The sequence below is a fragment of the Mustela erminea genome, chromosome 14 (genome assembly GCF_009829155.1).
Source record: "Mustela erminea isolate mMusErm1 chromosome 14, mMusErm1.Pri, whole genome shotgun sequence".
In the NCBI taxonomy this organism is placed as follows: Eukaryota; Metazoa; Chordata; class Mammalia; order Carnivora; family Mustelidae; genus Mustela; species Mustela erminea.
In genome coordinates this window covers 58,214,717-58,231,881 of record NC_045627.1, presented here as the reverse complement: position 1 = coordinate 58,231,881, position 17,165 = coordinate 58,214,717, and the positions used below count along the sequence as shown (strand labels likewise).

At 39.5% G+C, this 17,165-nt stretch overlaps 1 protein-coding gene across 6 annotated transcripts in view; it reads right to left on the bottom strand.

The window, feature by feature from the left end:
* Positions 1-17,165, bottom strand: part of EXOC6 (exocyst complex component 6) — a 243,418-nt gene that overhangs the window by 209,968 nt on the left and 16,285 nt on the right. For 2 of the 6 annotated variants that reach the window (XM_032312085.1, XM_032312086.1), the window contains exon 1: positions 16,459-16,628. The exons of 3 other annotated variants lie outside the window; for them this stretch is intronic. In XM_032312085.1, the coding sequence (XP_032167976.1) occupies positions 16,459-16,559 (101 nt within the window). In that variant the 5' untranslated portion in view covers positions 16,560-16,628. Of the gene's footprint in view, positions 1-16,458; positions 16,629-17,165 lie in introns of those variants that run through there. One more of the 6 variants, XM_032312083.1, reaches the window with a different exon arrangement.

Here is a 17,165-nt window from a genome sequence, read left to right as displayed (position 1 = left end):
CTTCCTATAACTACGGTTGACATTCTATAATACTGACATTAACACTTACTGCTAATTCTGGGTAACAACAAAGTACAATGATAATCGCTAATGGACATCCTCTATAGTGAAACCTGAACTGATAATCAGCTAACACAGATTTGCAATAGACTTCCTCCTTCCTGTTTTTACACTCCTGACCAGAGATGTCTCTTCCTGTTGACTTCTGTGCTACTTGGTAAAATGCAGAAGATGAGAAATTGAAACACCTAATACATACAACATTGTATTTGTCCTCCAGAATAACAAATAGAATTGCTAAATAAATTTTAATTGAAAATGCTTAAAGCAGATTAAAGAATGCAGATATAAACTGCTTCCTTAGACTTTAGAAAAATCAAACAAAAAATATTAAACTCTCTAAAGCAGATCTAATGTGCAGTTTGCCTAATAGCTTAAGAGATGATCTATAGGGGCGCCTGGGTGGCTCAGTGGGTTAAGCCGCTGCCTTCGGCTCAGGTCATGATCTCAGCGTCCTGGGATCGAGTCCCGCATCGGGCTCTCTGCTTGGCAGGGAGCCTGCTTCCCTCTCTCTCTCTCTGCCTGCCTCTCAGTCTACTTGTGATTTCTCTCTGTCAAATAAATAAATAAATAATTTAAAAAAAAAAAAAAAAAAGAGATGATCTATAGGGGTGCCTGGGTGGCTCAGTCATTGGGCGTCTGCCTTCGGCTCAGGTCATGGTCCCAGGGTCCTGCGATCGAGCCCCACATCAGGCTCCCTGCTCGGTGGGAGGCCAGCTTCTTCCTCTCCCACTCCCCCTGCTTGTGTTCCCTCTCTCACTGACTCTGTGTGTCAAATAAATGAATAAAATCTTTAAAAAGAAAAGAAAAGTTGATCTATATACAAGAGAGTATTATGCTAGTGAAATAAGTCAGAGAAAGACAAATACCACATGATTTCAATTATATGTGGAATCTAAAAAACAAATAAACAAAAAGTACAATCAGATCTATACCTATACAGAACAAACTGATGATTGCCAGAGGGGGAAGGAGGAAGGGCAAAACGGTTGAAGGAAAGTGGGAAATATAGGCTTCCCATTATGGAATGAACGAGTCTTGGGAATGAAAGCTGCAACACAGGGAATACAGTGAATCCAGTTAAGTGGTACTGTAATAGCGTTGTATAGTGGCAGATGGTAGCTGCAAGCCTTAGCATAAGGAACAGAAAGGGTGAATTGAGATGTTGTACACACTAAACTAATGTGAGATTATGTGTCAACAATACTCCAAAGAATGATAAGAAGTTAAAATTTTTAAATTAAAAAAAGGTAGAGTCACCAGAAAAACCCCTGAAAAAGATGAGCAATGAGGTAAAGGTAGCCCTACCAAGTATAACAATAAAGCCTCTATAATTAAAAGCGTGGTATAGCACATGAATAGACATACAACAAACAGAATAAAGAAACAAAAAGTCCCACCACATTTGAAAATTCAATCAGTGATAATGGCAGTATCTCAAATTAATGTGAAAAAAATATGCTTTTTAAATAAGAGGTATTGGGTGGCTCAGCAACTTAAGCATCTGCCTTTGGCTCAGGTCATGATCCCAGGGTCCTGGAATCGAGCCCCACATAGGGCTCTCTGCTCAGTGGGGAGCCTGCTTCCCCCCTCATTCTGCCCCTCCTCCAGCTTATGCTCCCTCTCACTCACTCACTGTCTCTCAAGTAAATAAAAAACAAATTAAATAAGGGTTGTTAGGACAGTTGGACTGCCATATAAAAATGACAAAACCAGGGTACTTGGCTGGCTCAGTCAGAAAAGCACGAGACTCTTGATCTTGGGGTTGTAAGTCTGAGCCCCATGTTGGGTGTAGAGACTACACAAATAAATAAACAAACAAACTTAAAAAAAAATAAAATAAAATCTGGGGTCATTCATTATCAAAGAAAATTCAAAAAAGAACTGAAATGTAAAAGTAAAAAATAAAACCATTCAAGTACCAAAGGAAAACATGAGTGGATTCTTCTATAACCTTGGACTATGGAAAACTTTCTTATGCCTCAAAATCCAGAAGAAAAAGATTGATAAATTTCATTCTCATAAAAATAAAAAGACTGGGGGCCCCTGGGTGGCTCAGTTGGTTAGGCAACTGTCTTTGGCTTAGGTCATGATCCTGGAGTCCTGAGATCAAGTCTTGAGTTGGGCTCCCTGCTCAGAGGGGAGTCTGTTTCTCCCTCTGACCCTCCCCCCTCTCGTGCTCTCTCTCATTCTCTCTCTCAAATAAATAAATAAAACCTAAAAACCTAAAAAATAAAAATCAAAAAACAAACCTCTGGATGGAAAAAAAAAGAGTAAGCATAGTAAGAGACAAAATGAAAAAAAAAAAGGTTTCTAACTAATGGCAAAAAATTGTGAAAGATTTTTAAGTGGATGAAAATGATTATTCTAACACATCCTTCTAGATTATCTGTGCCTTAGCCTATTTTAAGTCTCTATAATTTGTAGAAAACTGAAAGTAAAGCAAGTTATTCTTGTCCATAGAAATAAAAAAACATTCTGGCCTGTGGAATTTAATTAACTAATTAAAAATTTAAATGATTATACCCTGCAGATAGTGACCAGTTGTGTCTCTATTTATAAATCTATTTCAGGGGGCGACTGGGTGGCTCAGTGTGTTCAAGCCTCTGCCTTCAGCTCTGCTCCCCGGGGAGCCTGCTTCCTCCTCTCTCTCTCTCTCTCTGCCTGCCTCTCTGCCTACTTGTGATCCCTGTCTGTCAAATAAATAAATAAAATCTTAAAAAAAAAAAAAAAAAGATAAAAGACACTTTGGCTTGGTAATGTTTTTTGTCTGTCTACTTTGAGCTCATATCCATTAAGAATTTCATGCCCAGGGACGCCTGGGTGGCTCAGTTGGTTGGACGACTGCCTTCGGCTCAGGTCATGATCCCGGAGTCCCGGGATCGAGTCCCGCATCAGGCTCCCAGCTCCATGGGGAGTCTGCTTCGCTCTCTGACCTTCTCCGCTCTCTGACCTTCTCCTCGCTCATGCTCTCTCTCACGGTCTCTCTCTCAAATAAATAAATAAAATCTTTAAAAAAAAAAAAAAAAAAAAGAATTTCATGCCCACAAGGAACAAGTTCTTGATATCTGGACACTGAGGTCTGTTTGTTTTTTTCATCTCTACAACTCATGTCTCTTGACCTGGGATGAAATCATAGAAACAAAGCTATAAAGCTTTATTTTTATGTGCAGCTCAGTAAGGCTTTTACCTCTCATTGGTTAAAGGAACTCTGTTCTGACTGGCTCATTGGCAAAAAATAGTAAGTACTTCTATAACTAGAATCTTTGTCAAATTCCCAGAAAACAAGTAAATTAAACTTCTAATAGTTTAAATGTGCTAAACTAATTGCCCCCCCCCAAAACATTTTAAAAGCCCAAGTTCACATAATTAAAGTAGAACTTTGGCAAACAAGGCTAGTTTGATAACTTCGCTTTATGGAAAAAAGCTATTTATTTTCTCTGACTGATCATTTAATTCTACTTGGTTTTATTTTTCCTAAACACATATTTACTTTTCAGATAAGCTAACATTAGCCTATATAAATATTTAAAATGATTAAAAATGTAAATTTGTGTTCAACTAAGTTAAATCAGTATCCTGAGAAATTTTTTTGGTTTTTTAGGATTTTTTTTATTTTTGAGAGAGAAAGAGCACAAGCAGGGAAGAAGGATGGAGGGAGTGGGAGAAGCAGACTTCCCATTAAGCAGGGAACCTGATACAGGGCTTGATCCTAGGACCTCAGGATCAGGACTTGAGACCAAGACAGATGCCCAACCAACTAAGTCATTCAGGTGCCCCTCTGGCAAACTTTTTATTACAACGTGCATTGACACTGATTTCTAAGATCTTTAAGTAGCTTAAAATTTGATATTAAATTAAGAGATAATCACTGGTTATCCAGTAAATTTTTTTAAATGGTTGAATTTTAGAAGACAGATAACTAAGCATAATTAACTCTATATACTGTTGCTTATGTTTACATGCTGTAACAAAGCTATATTTTGGGGACATGTTAATGAATACGTTCATTTTTGCCACTTTAAGAAGGTATAAAAGGAGGGGGATATCTGGGTGGCTCAGTCAGCTGGGGTTGTGATCTCAGGGTCATGTGATCAAGCCCCATGTTGGGCTCTGCACTCAGTGCAGAATCTGCTTGCTCCCCTCCCTCTGCTCCTTCCCATCCCCACTTTCTCTCTCTCAAATAAATAAATAAAACCCCCCCAAAAAAAAAATATATATATATATATATAAATGGGACATCAGTGTCTGCAGAGAGTTGTATGTGCTCATGAGCTTTGCTAGTCTGATAAAATGCTTGTTTTATACAACAGACCATTCAAACTGTTCCACCTCAGTGTTTCAATGTGAAATTTAAATTAAATACACTCTGGTTAAAAGTTTAAATCATTACCAGAAGTTGAAATTACACTAAGACCAATAATAACAGAGAAATACAACTATGTATACAGGCTTTTATATTTCAAGGAAAAAGCGGTTTTGTCCTATAGCAGTTGTTCTCCCATTTTCTGGTCTCCTTACACTCTCAAAACTTAGTAAGAACTCCAAAAAGGCTGTATTTACGTGAATCATAACTACAAATATTTACATTAGAAATTAAAACAGGTGGAGCACCTGGGTCGCTCAGTGGGTTAAGCCTCTGCCTTCGGCTTGGGTCACGATCTCAGGGTCCTGGGATCGAGCCCTACACTGGGCTCTCTGCTTGGCAGAAAGCCTGCTTCCCCCTCTCTCTCTGCCTGCCTCTATGCCTACTTGTGATCTCTCTCTCTCTCTGTCAAATAAATAAATAAAAACTTTAAAAAAATAGAAATTAAAACAGAATTTTTAAAAAAACCTACTGATTCATTTGAAAAGAGCAATGATAAATGCATTGTACATTAACATAAATAAACTCTTAGAGTTATTTGAAAAATTTTTTTAAGTTAGCTTTACGCCCAACATGGGACATGACCTAATGACCCTGAGATCAAGAGTTGCATACTCCACCAACTAAGCCAGGCAGCAGCCCTGAAAACGATTTTGACCAGACAGATGCCCCCCAAAAAACCAGTGCTCTATAGTAATAAACTATTTCAGAACATGAAAGAGCATGATGAACAACAAAACATGGAAAATGAATTGTATCTGCCTCAGTTTACAATATCTGAGTCTGACAATAAGCTTTAAAATATAAAATTTAGCAATATTAGCCCAAATTTGTTGGGCTTGCTTCCTTGGTTTACTAGTTAATGACTTGTCTATAATATGAAAGTTTATTCTTTACCTTCTGCATAATCTGCCTAGATAGCAGCAGTGGGTCCATTCGCCAGAATACTCTTCTGTGCTTCATGTGGACTTTATTATGTTCTTGATTATTTAATAAACAAAAATGTTTCCTCTCACTTATGAAAGAAATAAGGTTCTTTTAGAAGCAAGTTATCTATGCTTATTTTTTAAATATTTCACTTTCATTTTAATGAAATTGGTACCCAAGTATTGCTTCTCAGGTAACATCTGATAAATACTTTGATTTGTCTTCTAAAATGTGAGGCTAAATAGAGAAAAAAATAAAATAAAACTTCCAAGATACCTTTTACACCTAAACCTGTCGATGAGATTTCCCAGAACAATTCTGCAAAAACATAGTTGTTTACTCTTTCAATTTATAAAAAGAGAAATGCTAGAAATAATTAGGTTTGTTTGTTGGGCTACTGTAATAAAACTGGCACTGGAAGAATTGTCAAATTAGAAGAGATGTTCAGGCTTCCTATGTTAAATCTGTATAGCTAAAAAGTGTCATAATACAAACATTTCTGAAATTGTACTCTTTACAGGAATTCCCTAAAGATCTGTCAATTTGTTGGGATGCCTGGGTGGCTCAGTTGGTTAAGCGTCTGCCTTCAGCTCAGGTCATGATCCCAGGGTCCTGGGATCGAGCTCCACATCAAGCTCCCTGCTTACAGGGAGCCTGCTTCCCCCTCTCTCTCTGCCTGCCTCTCTGCATACTTGTGATCTCTCTCTCTGTCAAATAAATAAATAAAATCTTAAAAAAAAAAAAATCCAAAGAACAGAGAGGAATGAAGAACAGGAACAGCACCTCAGAAAAATATGGACACCATTAAACACATGAACATACACATGATGGGGTACCACAGGACTATTTTATGATGGTAAAAATATCAGAAAAAATACCTGAAGAATATTTGAAGAAATAATGATTAAAATTCCCCACTCTGATGAAAAACATTAATCTGGACATTTAAAATAACCAATGAACTCCAAGAAAGATACACACAAACAGACCCATACCCAGGCACATCACAGTAGAAGTAATGAAAGACAGACGAAGAGAACATCTTGAAAATAGCAAGAGAAAACCACTTATCACATACAAGGTTATACCAATAAAGTTAACAGAAATAATGGAGGCCGGGAGCGCCTGGGTGGCTCAGTGGTTTAAGCCACTGCCTTTGGCTCAGGTCATGATTTCAGGGTCCTGGGATCGAGCCCCACATCGGGCTCTCTGCTCAGCGGGGAGCCTGCTTCCCCCTTTCTCTCTGTCTGACTCTCTGCCTGATTGTGATCTGTCAAATAAATAAATAAAATCTTAAAAAAAAAAAAAAGAAAGAAAGAAATAATGGAGGCCAAAAAAAACAGTGGGATGACATGTTCAAAGTACTAAAAGAAAAAACTGTCAACCAAGAGTCTAAGATCCAACAAAACTATCCTTCAAAAGTGAAGGTGATGGGGCGAGCGTCCAGGTGGCTCAGTCAGTTAAGTGTCACTCAGGGTCCTGGGATTGAGCCCCTCCTCCGGCTCTGTGCGGATCAGGGAGTCTGTTTCTCCTTCTCCCTCTGCCTCTCTCCCTAGCTTGTGCGCTCTTGCGCGTGCGTGCGCTCTCTCTCTCTCTCTCTCTCTCTCTCTCTCTCAGATAAGTAAAAAAATTTCAAAAGTGAAGGTGAGGGGCGCCTGGGTGGCTCAGTGGGTTAAAGCCTCTGCCTTCGGCTCAGGTCATGATCCCAGGGAGGGAGAGGGGCTCCTCTTGGAGCATCAGGCTCTCTGCTCGGCAAAAGTGAAGGTGAAACAAAGACATTCTCAAATAAACAAAAACTGAGAGAATTAGCTAGCAGCAGACCAGCCTTATAAGAAAAACTAGGAGCGCCTGAGTGGCTCAGTCGGTTAAGTGTCTGCCTTCAGCTCAGGTCATGATCTCTGGATCCTGGGATCAAGCCCCTCACTGCCAGGCTCCCTGCTCAGTAGGGAGTCTGCTTCTTGCTCTCCCTCTGCCCCTCCCCCCAACTTGTTCTCTCGTTTTCTCTCTCTTAAATAAATAAAATCTTTAAAAGAAAAAAAAACAAAAAACTAATGGAAGTTCTTCACAATCAAAAGAGTGAGCCCAAACGGTAATATAAACACACACACACAAAAGAATGCTAGTAAAGACAACCACTTAATTATAAAAGACAGTATAAATAGATCTCTCTTAACATAAAACAACAAGTACATAATTCTATTTGTGGACCTAACATATAGAAATATAATATATTTGACAATAAGAGCACAAAGGAGATATAGGAACAAAGTTGTACTAGGGTGAGAAAATGACACAAGATGACAATCTAAAACCCAGCAAAAAAAAAAGACAATCAGAAATTATAATTGAGGGCGCCTGGGTGGCTCAGTGGGTTAAGCCTCTGCCTTCAGCTCAGGTCATGATCTCAGGGTCCTGGGATCGAGTCCCACATCGGGCTCTCTGCTCAGCAGGGAGCCTGCTTCCTCCTCTCTCTCTCTCTGCCTGCCTCTCTACCTACTTGTGATCTCTGTCTGTCAAATAAATAAATAAAATCTTTAAAAAAAAAAAGAAAAGAAATTATAATTGAGTTAATATAACAAACTCTATAAACTTGTCAGCCTCTTTAAAAAAGCAAAAAGTTATATAAAGTAACAATTGGTATCTGTGTTACCAACATTACAGCAATATACTGTTATGTTGGTAACACAGATAGATATAAGAGCTATAACAAGGATAGCACATAAATGGGAAAGAGGGGAACCTGGATGGCTCAGTCAGTTAAGCATCGTACTTGATTTCAGCTCAGGTCAGGTCTCAGGGTCATGAGATCCAGCCCTGTGTCTGGACTCCATGCTGTGAATGGAGGCTGCTTTAGATTCTCTCTCTCCCTTTCCTTCCGCCCCTCTCCCTGCCCCACTTGCACACACTCTCTCTTTAAATAAATAAATAAGAGAAAATAGAGATATATAGAAGTAATATTTCTATATTTCACTGGACTTAAGTTAGAATAAATCTGAAGGCAATTCTGAGAACCACCACTAAGAAATTGCTTTTTAAAAGAAACTGAAAAAAATCATTAAATTAAAATGTTATACTGGAAAATATTCATTTAATAAAAAAGAGTAGTAAAAAGGGAACAGAGGGAACAGAAGAGCAAAAAACAAATGTATATAGAAAACAAAAAGTAAAATGGCAGCAAAATAAATCCAACTATATAAATAACAATATTAAATCCATAAGGAAATTCAATAATTAAAAGGAAGACTGCTCAGAATGGCTAAAATTAACCAGTCAGGAAACAACAGGTATTGGTGAAAACATGGAAAAAGGGGAACCCTCTTACATTATTGATGGGAATGCAAGCTGGTGTAGTCAATCTGGAAAATAGTATGGCGGTTCCTCAAAAAGTTGAAAATAGAGCTACCCTATGACCCAGAAATTGCACTACTGGGTATTTACCCTAAAGATACAAATGTAGTGATCCAGAGGGGCACTTGCACCCGAATGTTCATAGCAGCAATGTCCACAATAGCCAAACTATGGATAGAACCTAGATGTCCATCAACAAAAGAATGGATAAAGAAGATGTGGTATTATATATACAATGGCATACTATGCAGCCATCAAAAAACCGAAACCTTGCCATTTGCAATGACATGGATGGAACTGGAGGGTATTATGCTAAGCAAAATAAGTCAATCAGAGAGAGACAATTATCATATGATCTCTCTGATATAAAGAATTTGATCAGGCAGGGCTGGGAGTTGTGGGGGGAAGGGAGGGAAAAATGAAACAAGATAGGACTGAGGAGGGAGACAAACCATTAGAGACCCTTAATCTCAGGAAGCAAACTCAGGACTGCTGGATAGGAGGAGGGGTAGGAGGGATAGGGTGGCTGGGTGATACACACTGGGGAGGGTATGTGCTATGGTGAGTGCTATGAATTGTGCAAGACTGATGATTCAGAGACCTGTATCCCTGAGGAAAATAATACATTATATGTTAACTAAAAAAATTTTTAAAAATTTTAATTTAAAAAATTCAATTAAAAAAAAAAAAAAAAGGCAGACTGGTGGGGCACCTGGGTGGCTCAGTCGATAAGCATCTGACTCTTGGTTTTGGCTCAGGTCCTGAATTCATGGGTCATGAGACTGAGCCCAACATCAGGCTCCACACTCAGCAGGGAGTCTCTCTCTCTAAAATAAATAAACCTTTAAAAAAACTTTTAAAAGGGCAGGTATGCCTGGTGGCTTAGCTCAGTCAGTTAAGCATCTATCTTCAGCTCGGATTGGAATCAGGCTCCATGTCGAACTCCCTGCTCAGTGTGGAGAGTCTACATCTCCCTCTCCCTCTGCCTCTCCAACCCCCCTACTATGATTTCTCTCTCTCAAATAAAACCCTTTAAAAAAAAAAAAAAAAAAGGCAACCTGTCAAACTAGATGACAAACAAGATCCAACAATATGCTATCTGTAGGAGGCAATCTTTAGATTCAAGAATAAAAACAGGGTGAAAGTAAAAGGACAGAAGAAGACATATCATGGAAAAACCAACCATAAAAATACTAGAGTAGCTATACTAATACCAGACAAAATAGACTTTAAAACAAGTCTACAGATAAAGAAGAATATTTTACGATGGTAAAATGTGTATCAACCAGGAATATATACAAGTATACACACAGAGAGCATACTGATAATGAGCCCAAAATAACATCAAGCAGAAACTATCTGTTGTATTTAATAATGGATAGAACTAAACAGAACATCAAAAAGGAAGAAAGACCTGAACAACCATAAGCTAAAGAGACTTAACAGACATATATAGAATTATTCCACTCAACAGCAGGATAAACATTCTTAAGTACACATGGAACATTCTCCAGAGATAGACCATAGTTAAGACATAAAACAAGCCTCAATAAAGTTAAAAGAACTGAAATTGTACAAATTATGAACTCTGGCCACAACATAATGAAATTAGAAATTAGTAACAAGGATACTTAAGGCACTCACAAATATGTGGAAACTAACACATTTCTAAATAACCAATGAGTCAAAGAAATCATAAAAGAAATTTTTCTTTCAAATATTTTATTTATTTATTTGAGAGAGAGAGAGCATGAGGGGGGAAAAGGGGCAGAGGGAGAGGAAGCCTGAGAGGGAAAAGCAGACTCACCCCTGAGCAGGGAACCCAACATACGGCTCAATCCCAGGACTCCAGGACCATGACCTGAGTCACTAAGGCATCTCATAAAAGAAATTTCAAAAATACTTCAGGATGAACTCAAAACAGTGCTTAGTGGGAAATTTATAGTGGCAAAAGCTTGTATTTAAAAATGACAAAGATCTCAAACCAAGAGCCTAAGTTTCCATCATAGGGCAGCAATAAAAAGAAAACCAAGAGAACACAAGCAGAAGAAAGGAAGTAAAAATTAGACACAAATGAAATAATTAGAAAACAATACACAAAAATCAATAAAACCAAGAGCCAACTGGTTTTTTGAAATGATCCATGAAACCAACAAACATTTAGTTAGACTGACCAAGAGAAAAAAGAGAAACTGACATTATTAAAATCAAGAATGAAAGGTCATTAATACTGACCTTACAGAAATAAAAAGTGTTATCAAGAAATGCTATGAACAACTGCACCAACAATTTTGATAATCTAGAAGAAATGGACAAACTTCTCAAAAGATACAAACTATCAAAACTAACTCAGAAAGACTAGAAAATCAGAACAAATTTCTATGAGAAATTCGATCAGTAATCAAAAACCTCCCATCAAAGAAATGTTAGGTGGCTTTCCTGATGGATGCTACCAAATATTTAAAGAATTAACACTAATCCTTCACAAATCTTCCAAAAAGTGTAAGAGGAAGGACACTCCCTAACTTATTCTGAGACCAGCCCTACTCTAATACCAAAGCCAGAAAAAAAGACAAGAATTACAGACTTGGGGCACCTGGGTGGCTCAGTGGATTAAAGCCTCTGCCTTCAGCTCAGGTCCTGATCCCAGGGTCCTGGGATCAAGCCCCGCATCAGGCTCTTTGCTCAGCAGGGAGCCTGCTTCCACCTCTCTCTATGCCTGCCTCTCTGCCTACTTGTGATCTCTGTCTGTCAAATAAATAAATAAAATCTTTAAAAAAAAATTACAGACTTACATTTCCTATGAAGATAGATGTAAAAATTCTCAACAAAATACTAACAAACCAAATCTAACAATGTAGTAAAAGGATTATACACAATGACCAAACAGGATTTAACCCAGGAATTCAAGAGAGATTCAACATTAAAAAAAAAAAAAAAAAATTCAATGTACCACATCACATGACAAAAACAAAGGGGGAAAAATACCCTACATGGTCATCTCAATTCCAGGAACACTAACCAACTCACTCTTTGAGATGCTATTATTCTCATATCAAAATCAAACAAAGACATCACCAAAAAATAATAGACCAATATCTCTTATGAATATACACATGCAAAAATCATAAACAAAATACTAGCAAGCAGAACCCAGTAACATATAAAAAGGATTATACACTATGACCAAGTGGGATTTATGTCATAATGCAAGGTTGGTTTATACCTCAAAATTAATGTAATATATCACACAACTACAATAAGGGATTAAAACCCACATGATCATCTCTATAGATGCAGAAAAAGCATGTGAAAAAGCGAACACTCTTTCATAATAAAAACATGAACTAGGAATAGCAGGGAACTTCCTCAACTTGATAAATGACACTATGAAATTCCCACAGCAGCGCATGAGAGCGCCAGTTGTTCCACCTCACCTATACATGGTATATGGTCAGTTTTTTAAACTTTTGACATTCCAACAGCATGATTCAATGTTGTAGTTTTAGTTTACATTTTCTAATGACTAACGTTGTTAATCATCTTTTCATGTGCTTTTTTGCACTGTGTGTACCTTCTTTTGTGAAATACCTACTTAAATCATCTACCCATTTTTTAATTGGATTGTTTCTTATCTGGACTTAAAGACTTCTTTTATACAATTTGGACAAAACTTTTTTTTTAAATCAGACATGTGATTTTCAGAAATTTTCTACTTGTCTGTGGCTTTTCATTTTCTTAACAGTATCTTTGAAGACCACATGCTCTCAATGTGGATGTCCAATTTATCTTTTTTTTTCTTTTATGTATTATGCTTTTGGAATAGCATGTAAGAAGTCTTTGTCTAACCAAAGTCACAAAGATTTTTTTTTCTAAGACTTTATAGTTTTTCATCTTATGTTTAGGTTTATGATCTACTTTGGGTTACTTTTTTAAATATGGTATAGATCAAAGTTCATTATTCTGCATATGGATATCCAACTGTTTAACCATTATTTTTAAAAATTATCCCTTTCAAATGAACTGCCTTTGTATTTCTGTCAAAAATTAATTAATGTGTGAATCTATTTATGGATTCTGTTATTCAGTTTCACTGATCTATTTGTTTATCTTGATGCTTATATCACACTGGCTTGATTATTATAGCTTTACAAATAAACCTTGAAAGCAGTGTAACTTCTCTAACTCTGTTCATCTTTTCCCAAGTCAGTTTGACTCTTCTAGGTCCTATACATTTCCATATGAACCTTTGACTCAGCTTGTCAATTTCTACCAAAACAACAACAACAACAACAAAACCTTCTGCTGGGATTCTGAATGAGATCGTCCAAATCTAAAGATCAACTTGGGGAAATCATTTTGACAGTTTGTTATCTTTCAAGGGATTTGTCCATTTTTTCTAAGTTGTCAAATGTATTGGTATGAAATTATTCATAATATTCCTTTAATAGCTATAGAATCTGCAGCGATGTTACCTCTCTCATACTGATACAGTATCGGGAATTGGTAATTCCTTTTTTTTTTATTAAGATTTTATTTATTTATTTGACAGACAGAGATCACAAGTAGGCAGAGAGTCAGGCAAAGACAGAGGAGGAAGCAGACTCCTCACCGAGCAGAGAGCCCGATGCGGGGCTGGATCCCAGGACCCTGGGATCATGACCTGAGCCGAAGGCAGAGGCTTTAACCCACTGAGCCACCCAGGCGCGCCGGGAATTGGTAATTCCAGATAATGGCATCTTCTCCCTTTCTTTCTCTGAGAGGTTTATCAATTTTACAGATCTCAAAGAATCAGGTTTTCATTTCACTGACTTTGTTTTTCTATTTTCTATTTCATTGATTTCCACTCTAGTCTTTACCATCTCCTTTCTTTACCAGCTCCTTTCTCTGGCTCTTCTGGATTTCATTTGCTCTTCTTTCCCTAGTTTCTTAAGTTAGAAGCTGAGGTCACTGATTTGAAACCATTCTTTCCCAGTAAAGATGTTCAATGTTATAAATTTCTAAGTATTACTTTAGCTGTGCCCCACAAATTCTAACGCATTTTCATTTTATTCAGCTCAAAAACACTATCTAAACTTCTCTTCTGGTTTCTTCTTTTACCCTTGGGTTATTTAGATGTCTGTTATTCAGTGTCCAAGTTTTTGGGTATTCTCCAGTTTTCTATTACTGATTTCTAATCTAATTCCACTGTGGTCAAAGAACCATATTGTATGCCAGCCCCTGTGAAAAGTATGTAACATGCTTCTCACTTAATCATCAGTAATAAAAAATAAATCAGGAAAAGATCCAACTGAAAAAGTCTCCCACTGAGCAAAAAAAAATAGTAAGAATGGTAACAACATCATAAGCCAAAAGGCCAGCTAAAAGATAAGTGGGAAGTAACAAAAATTAATCTTAATACTAAAATATTTACAGATGAATTGATGTCCAGAATTTGCTTCAAAATAATATAGGGTGAGGGAGAGTGGACGGGAGCAGATCGAATGGCACTGGCTGGGGGTTGAACTGAAGCAAGATGATGGCTTCATGATGGTTTCCACACTATTCTTTTTACTTTCCAATAAAAGGGTTTTTTAAATTTTAATATTAGCACTTAGTGAAACCTAGATAAAAAACAGTAATAGCTTAAACACTATTGAAGAGAAAGGCTTGCTACCAGTGCCTTCTATGTGTGTATAGAAAGTCTGCTTTTAAATGAGATGACAAGTGTATATATAGGATAAGTATGAGTCACTGGAGTTGGCCAAAGAAAACAGTGTGGGTTTCAACAAAGTGAGGAGGTGACATAATTGCCCAGCAAAAGAGAACAGAATAACACTGTGAACACATATATTCTATTTATGTCACGAAAGTCTCTCAATATATTTCAAATTTTCTTCTAAATTAATTTCATCTCTCTTCAAAGATAATGCCTAGCATTTTTTCCCAAGAGGAAGTATCTTCTTCATAACCTGTACTATTTTCAAAAATTGGCTGTTCTGATAACTATAATACATACTGTACTCTTTAACTTTCACTATGCAGTCAGGAAAACAAAGCTTCCTTTTGATCTATGATTTCTACTTTCATTACCAAATGACCAGAGTTTTATGAAAAGAAATCATCATGCTGGAAAATTAAGGAAGTGTACTAATTACACCTATCATATCACAGCAAGAACTTCATGTGACCAAAAAAAAAAAAAAAAAAAAAAAAAAAAAATTATCAGGTGCCTACCACATGCTTGGTGTTAGGGATACAGTAGGGAACAAATAGGCAAGGTCTCTAATATCCCGGGCTTCTAAAGACCCACCCCCTACCCAAGTACAGGAATAAGAAAATTGAGGTTCAGAAACCTTAAATGATTTTGTCCATGACCACACATTTCGTCAGCGGTAGGACCCGTGCAAAACACTCCGGAATCTCAGGGCAAGGTGAATTTACATTATAATTTGAAATAGCTTCACTTGATACTACATCCACAGGTCCACAAAACATACAGCACTTCATTTCTAGGAAGCCTATACTGAAGAAAATAATGTTAAAGCACAATCACTTCTAACTTCCACATGTGAATAACAATTTCACCATCAATAGGAAAGCTTAAACTTTACATTTAAAAGGTACTTCTTTTTCTTAAAACGTTTATTTATTTGTAAATAATCTTTACACCCAGCGGAGGGCTCGAACTCAAGACACCGAGACCGAGAGCAGCATGCTCTTCCCACTAAGCCAGCGAGGCGCCCCTAAGAAACACTTATCCTTTTTTTTTTTTTAAGTTTTTTTATTTATTCATTTCTGAAGAAGACAAAGAGAGAACACAAGCCGAGGAAGAAGCAGAGGGAGAGGGAGAAGCAGACTCCCCGCTGATCCAAGAGCCCAATGTGGGGCTCGATCCCAGGACCTGAAGATCACTACCTGAGTCAAACGCAGAGGTCCAACCATTTGAACCACCCAGGCACCCCCAAACAGGCACTTATTCTTGGTGAGAATGCCTAACCTAATCTAGTGGATCACAACAGTGTCCAGCTAATATTCTATTAGGGCAACAGGTCAGTCTGGAATATTCATTATCTAGTATTATTTTAAAAGGGTGGAGATCTTTTTCAAAATAAACGGGAAAGTTAATGCAAAATTAATGAAATGTTCGTAAGTAAAAGCTTCCCACACTCCAGAAGGCGCGCCGGGCGAGCGCTCGGTCACACTGGCGCGCTCTTACGCATCAGCTCCTGCCCGCCAGCCCACGCTCCCTTCTCGCCCACTCCGGCCGCGCTGAGGGATAATGGTGCCGGCGACTCCAGCTCAACTTCAATTCTCCCACGCCCGCTGCAGCCCTCCACGCCAGGGTTTCCACCTGCGGGCGCCTCGGCATCTCAGTCACGCCGACTGTCGGTTAACCTTCGCCCCAACAGAGCTGCCCTCAGCCCCGCCGGGAGCCCGGGAGGCCCAAGGCGCGTCCTCGGGACCCCAGGCCGTCAGGGCCGGGCGGCGCCGCGGCTCCCCGGGTCAAAGGCGCCGCCGCGGCCACACCCACCGGCTGCGCGGTGACAGCTCCCGGGGCTGAGGCGGGCTGTAGCGACAGGTGCAGCCGCCCGTTCCTCCCCTCCCCGCCCGGGCAGGCCCAGGTCTCGGCCCACCGCCCCGGAGCGCCCCCGCCCGCCTCCACACGCACCACCTGTCGGTACGCCCGGCGCGCGGCTGGCGGCGAACGCCCAGCTCGGCTCCTGATGAGCGGCCAGCGGCGGCAGCCCGAGGTCCCGGGGGGATGTGAGCTTTACCGGAGAGTGGGTCCCACGCAGGCGGTGTCGGTGCTCTCAATCTCCTGCAAGATCCGTTCATGCTCCGGGACAGTCCCCAGACCATCGCCATTCTCCGCCATCTTGGCTGGAAGCTGAGGAGCCGGCAAGGCGCGGCGCCGCGCGGACAGCGGGGGCGAGCAGCCTGAGGCGCGCGCGCAAGGGGACGGAGAGGGGGCGTGGAGAGGGCGGAGACAGCGCGGGGGCGCGCGGAGGGTGTGGGAGGAAGCTTGCGGGCACGCGACCGGACCCTGGTCTCTGTTCTAGCACCTGTCAGAGCGCAGGGTCCTGCCCGCCGAGGCGAGGAATGAAGACACTTTGCCTTCCGCTCTCCGCCTCCCCTTGCTCCCAGTTGCTATACAGTGACTGGCCTGGCTTTGCCATACATTCTTCTTGTACTGTGTGTGCCAGACTCTGCTAATGCGCTCGAGATACCTTAGTAATGAAGCAGGTCGACAATGAAATAATCACCTTCGATCTATAGCAAAAGCTACGGGAACATTTAACAAGTAGGTGATGTACACTCGGAGATGGAGAATCAGAGAAGGAAAATGTACACTCCAGAAACTCAAAATTGTGCGTGCGAGTAATTTTTATTTTAGGAATGTACCAGCAAAATCCCAGTTGACCAAAATCCCCATGACTACAGCTCGGGGTGACTTGATGTCTCTCCCTGCAGGAAGTTTAGG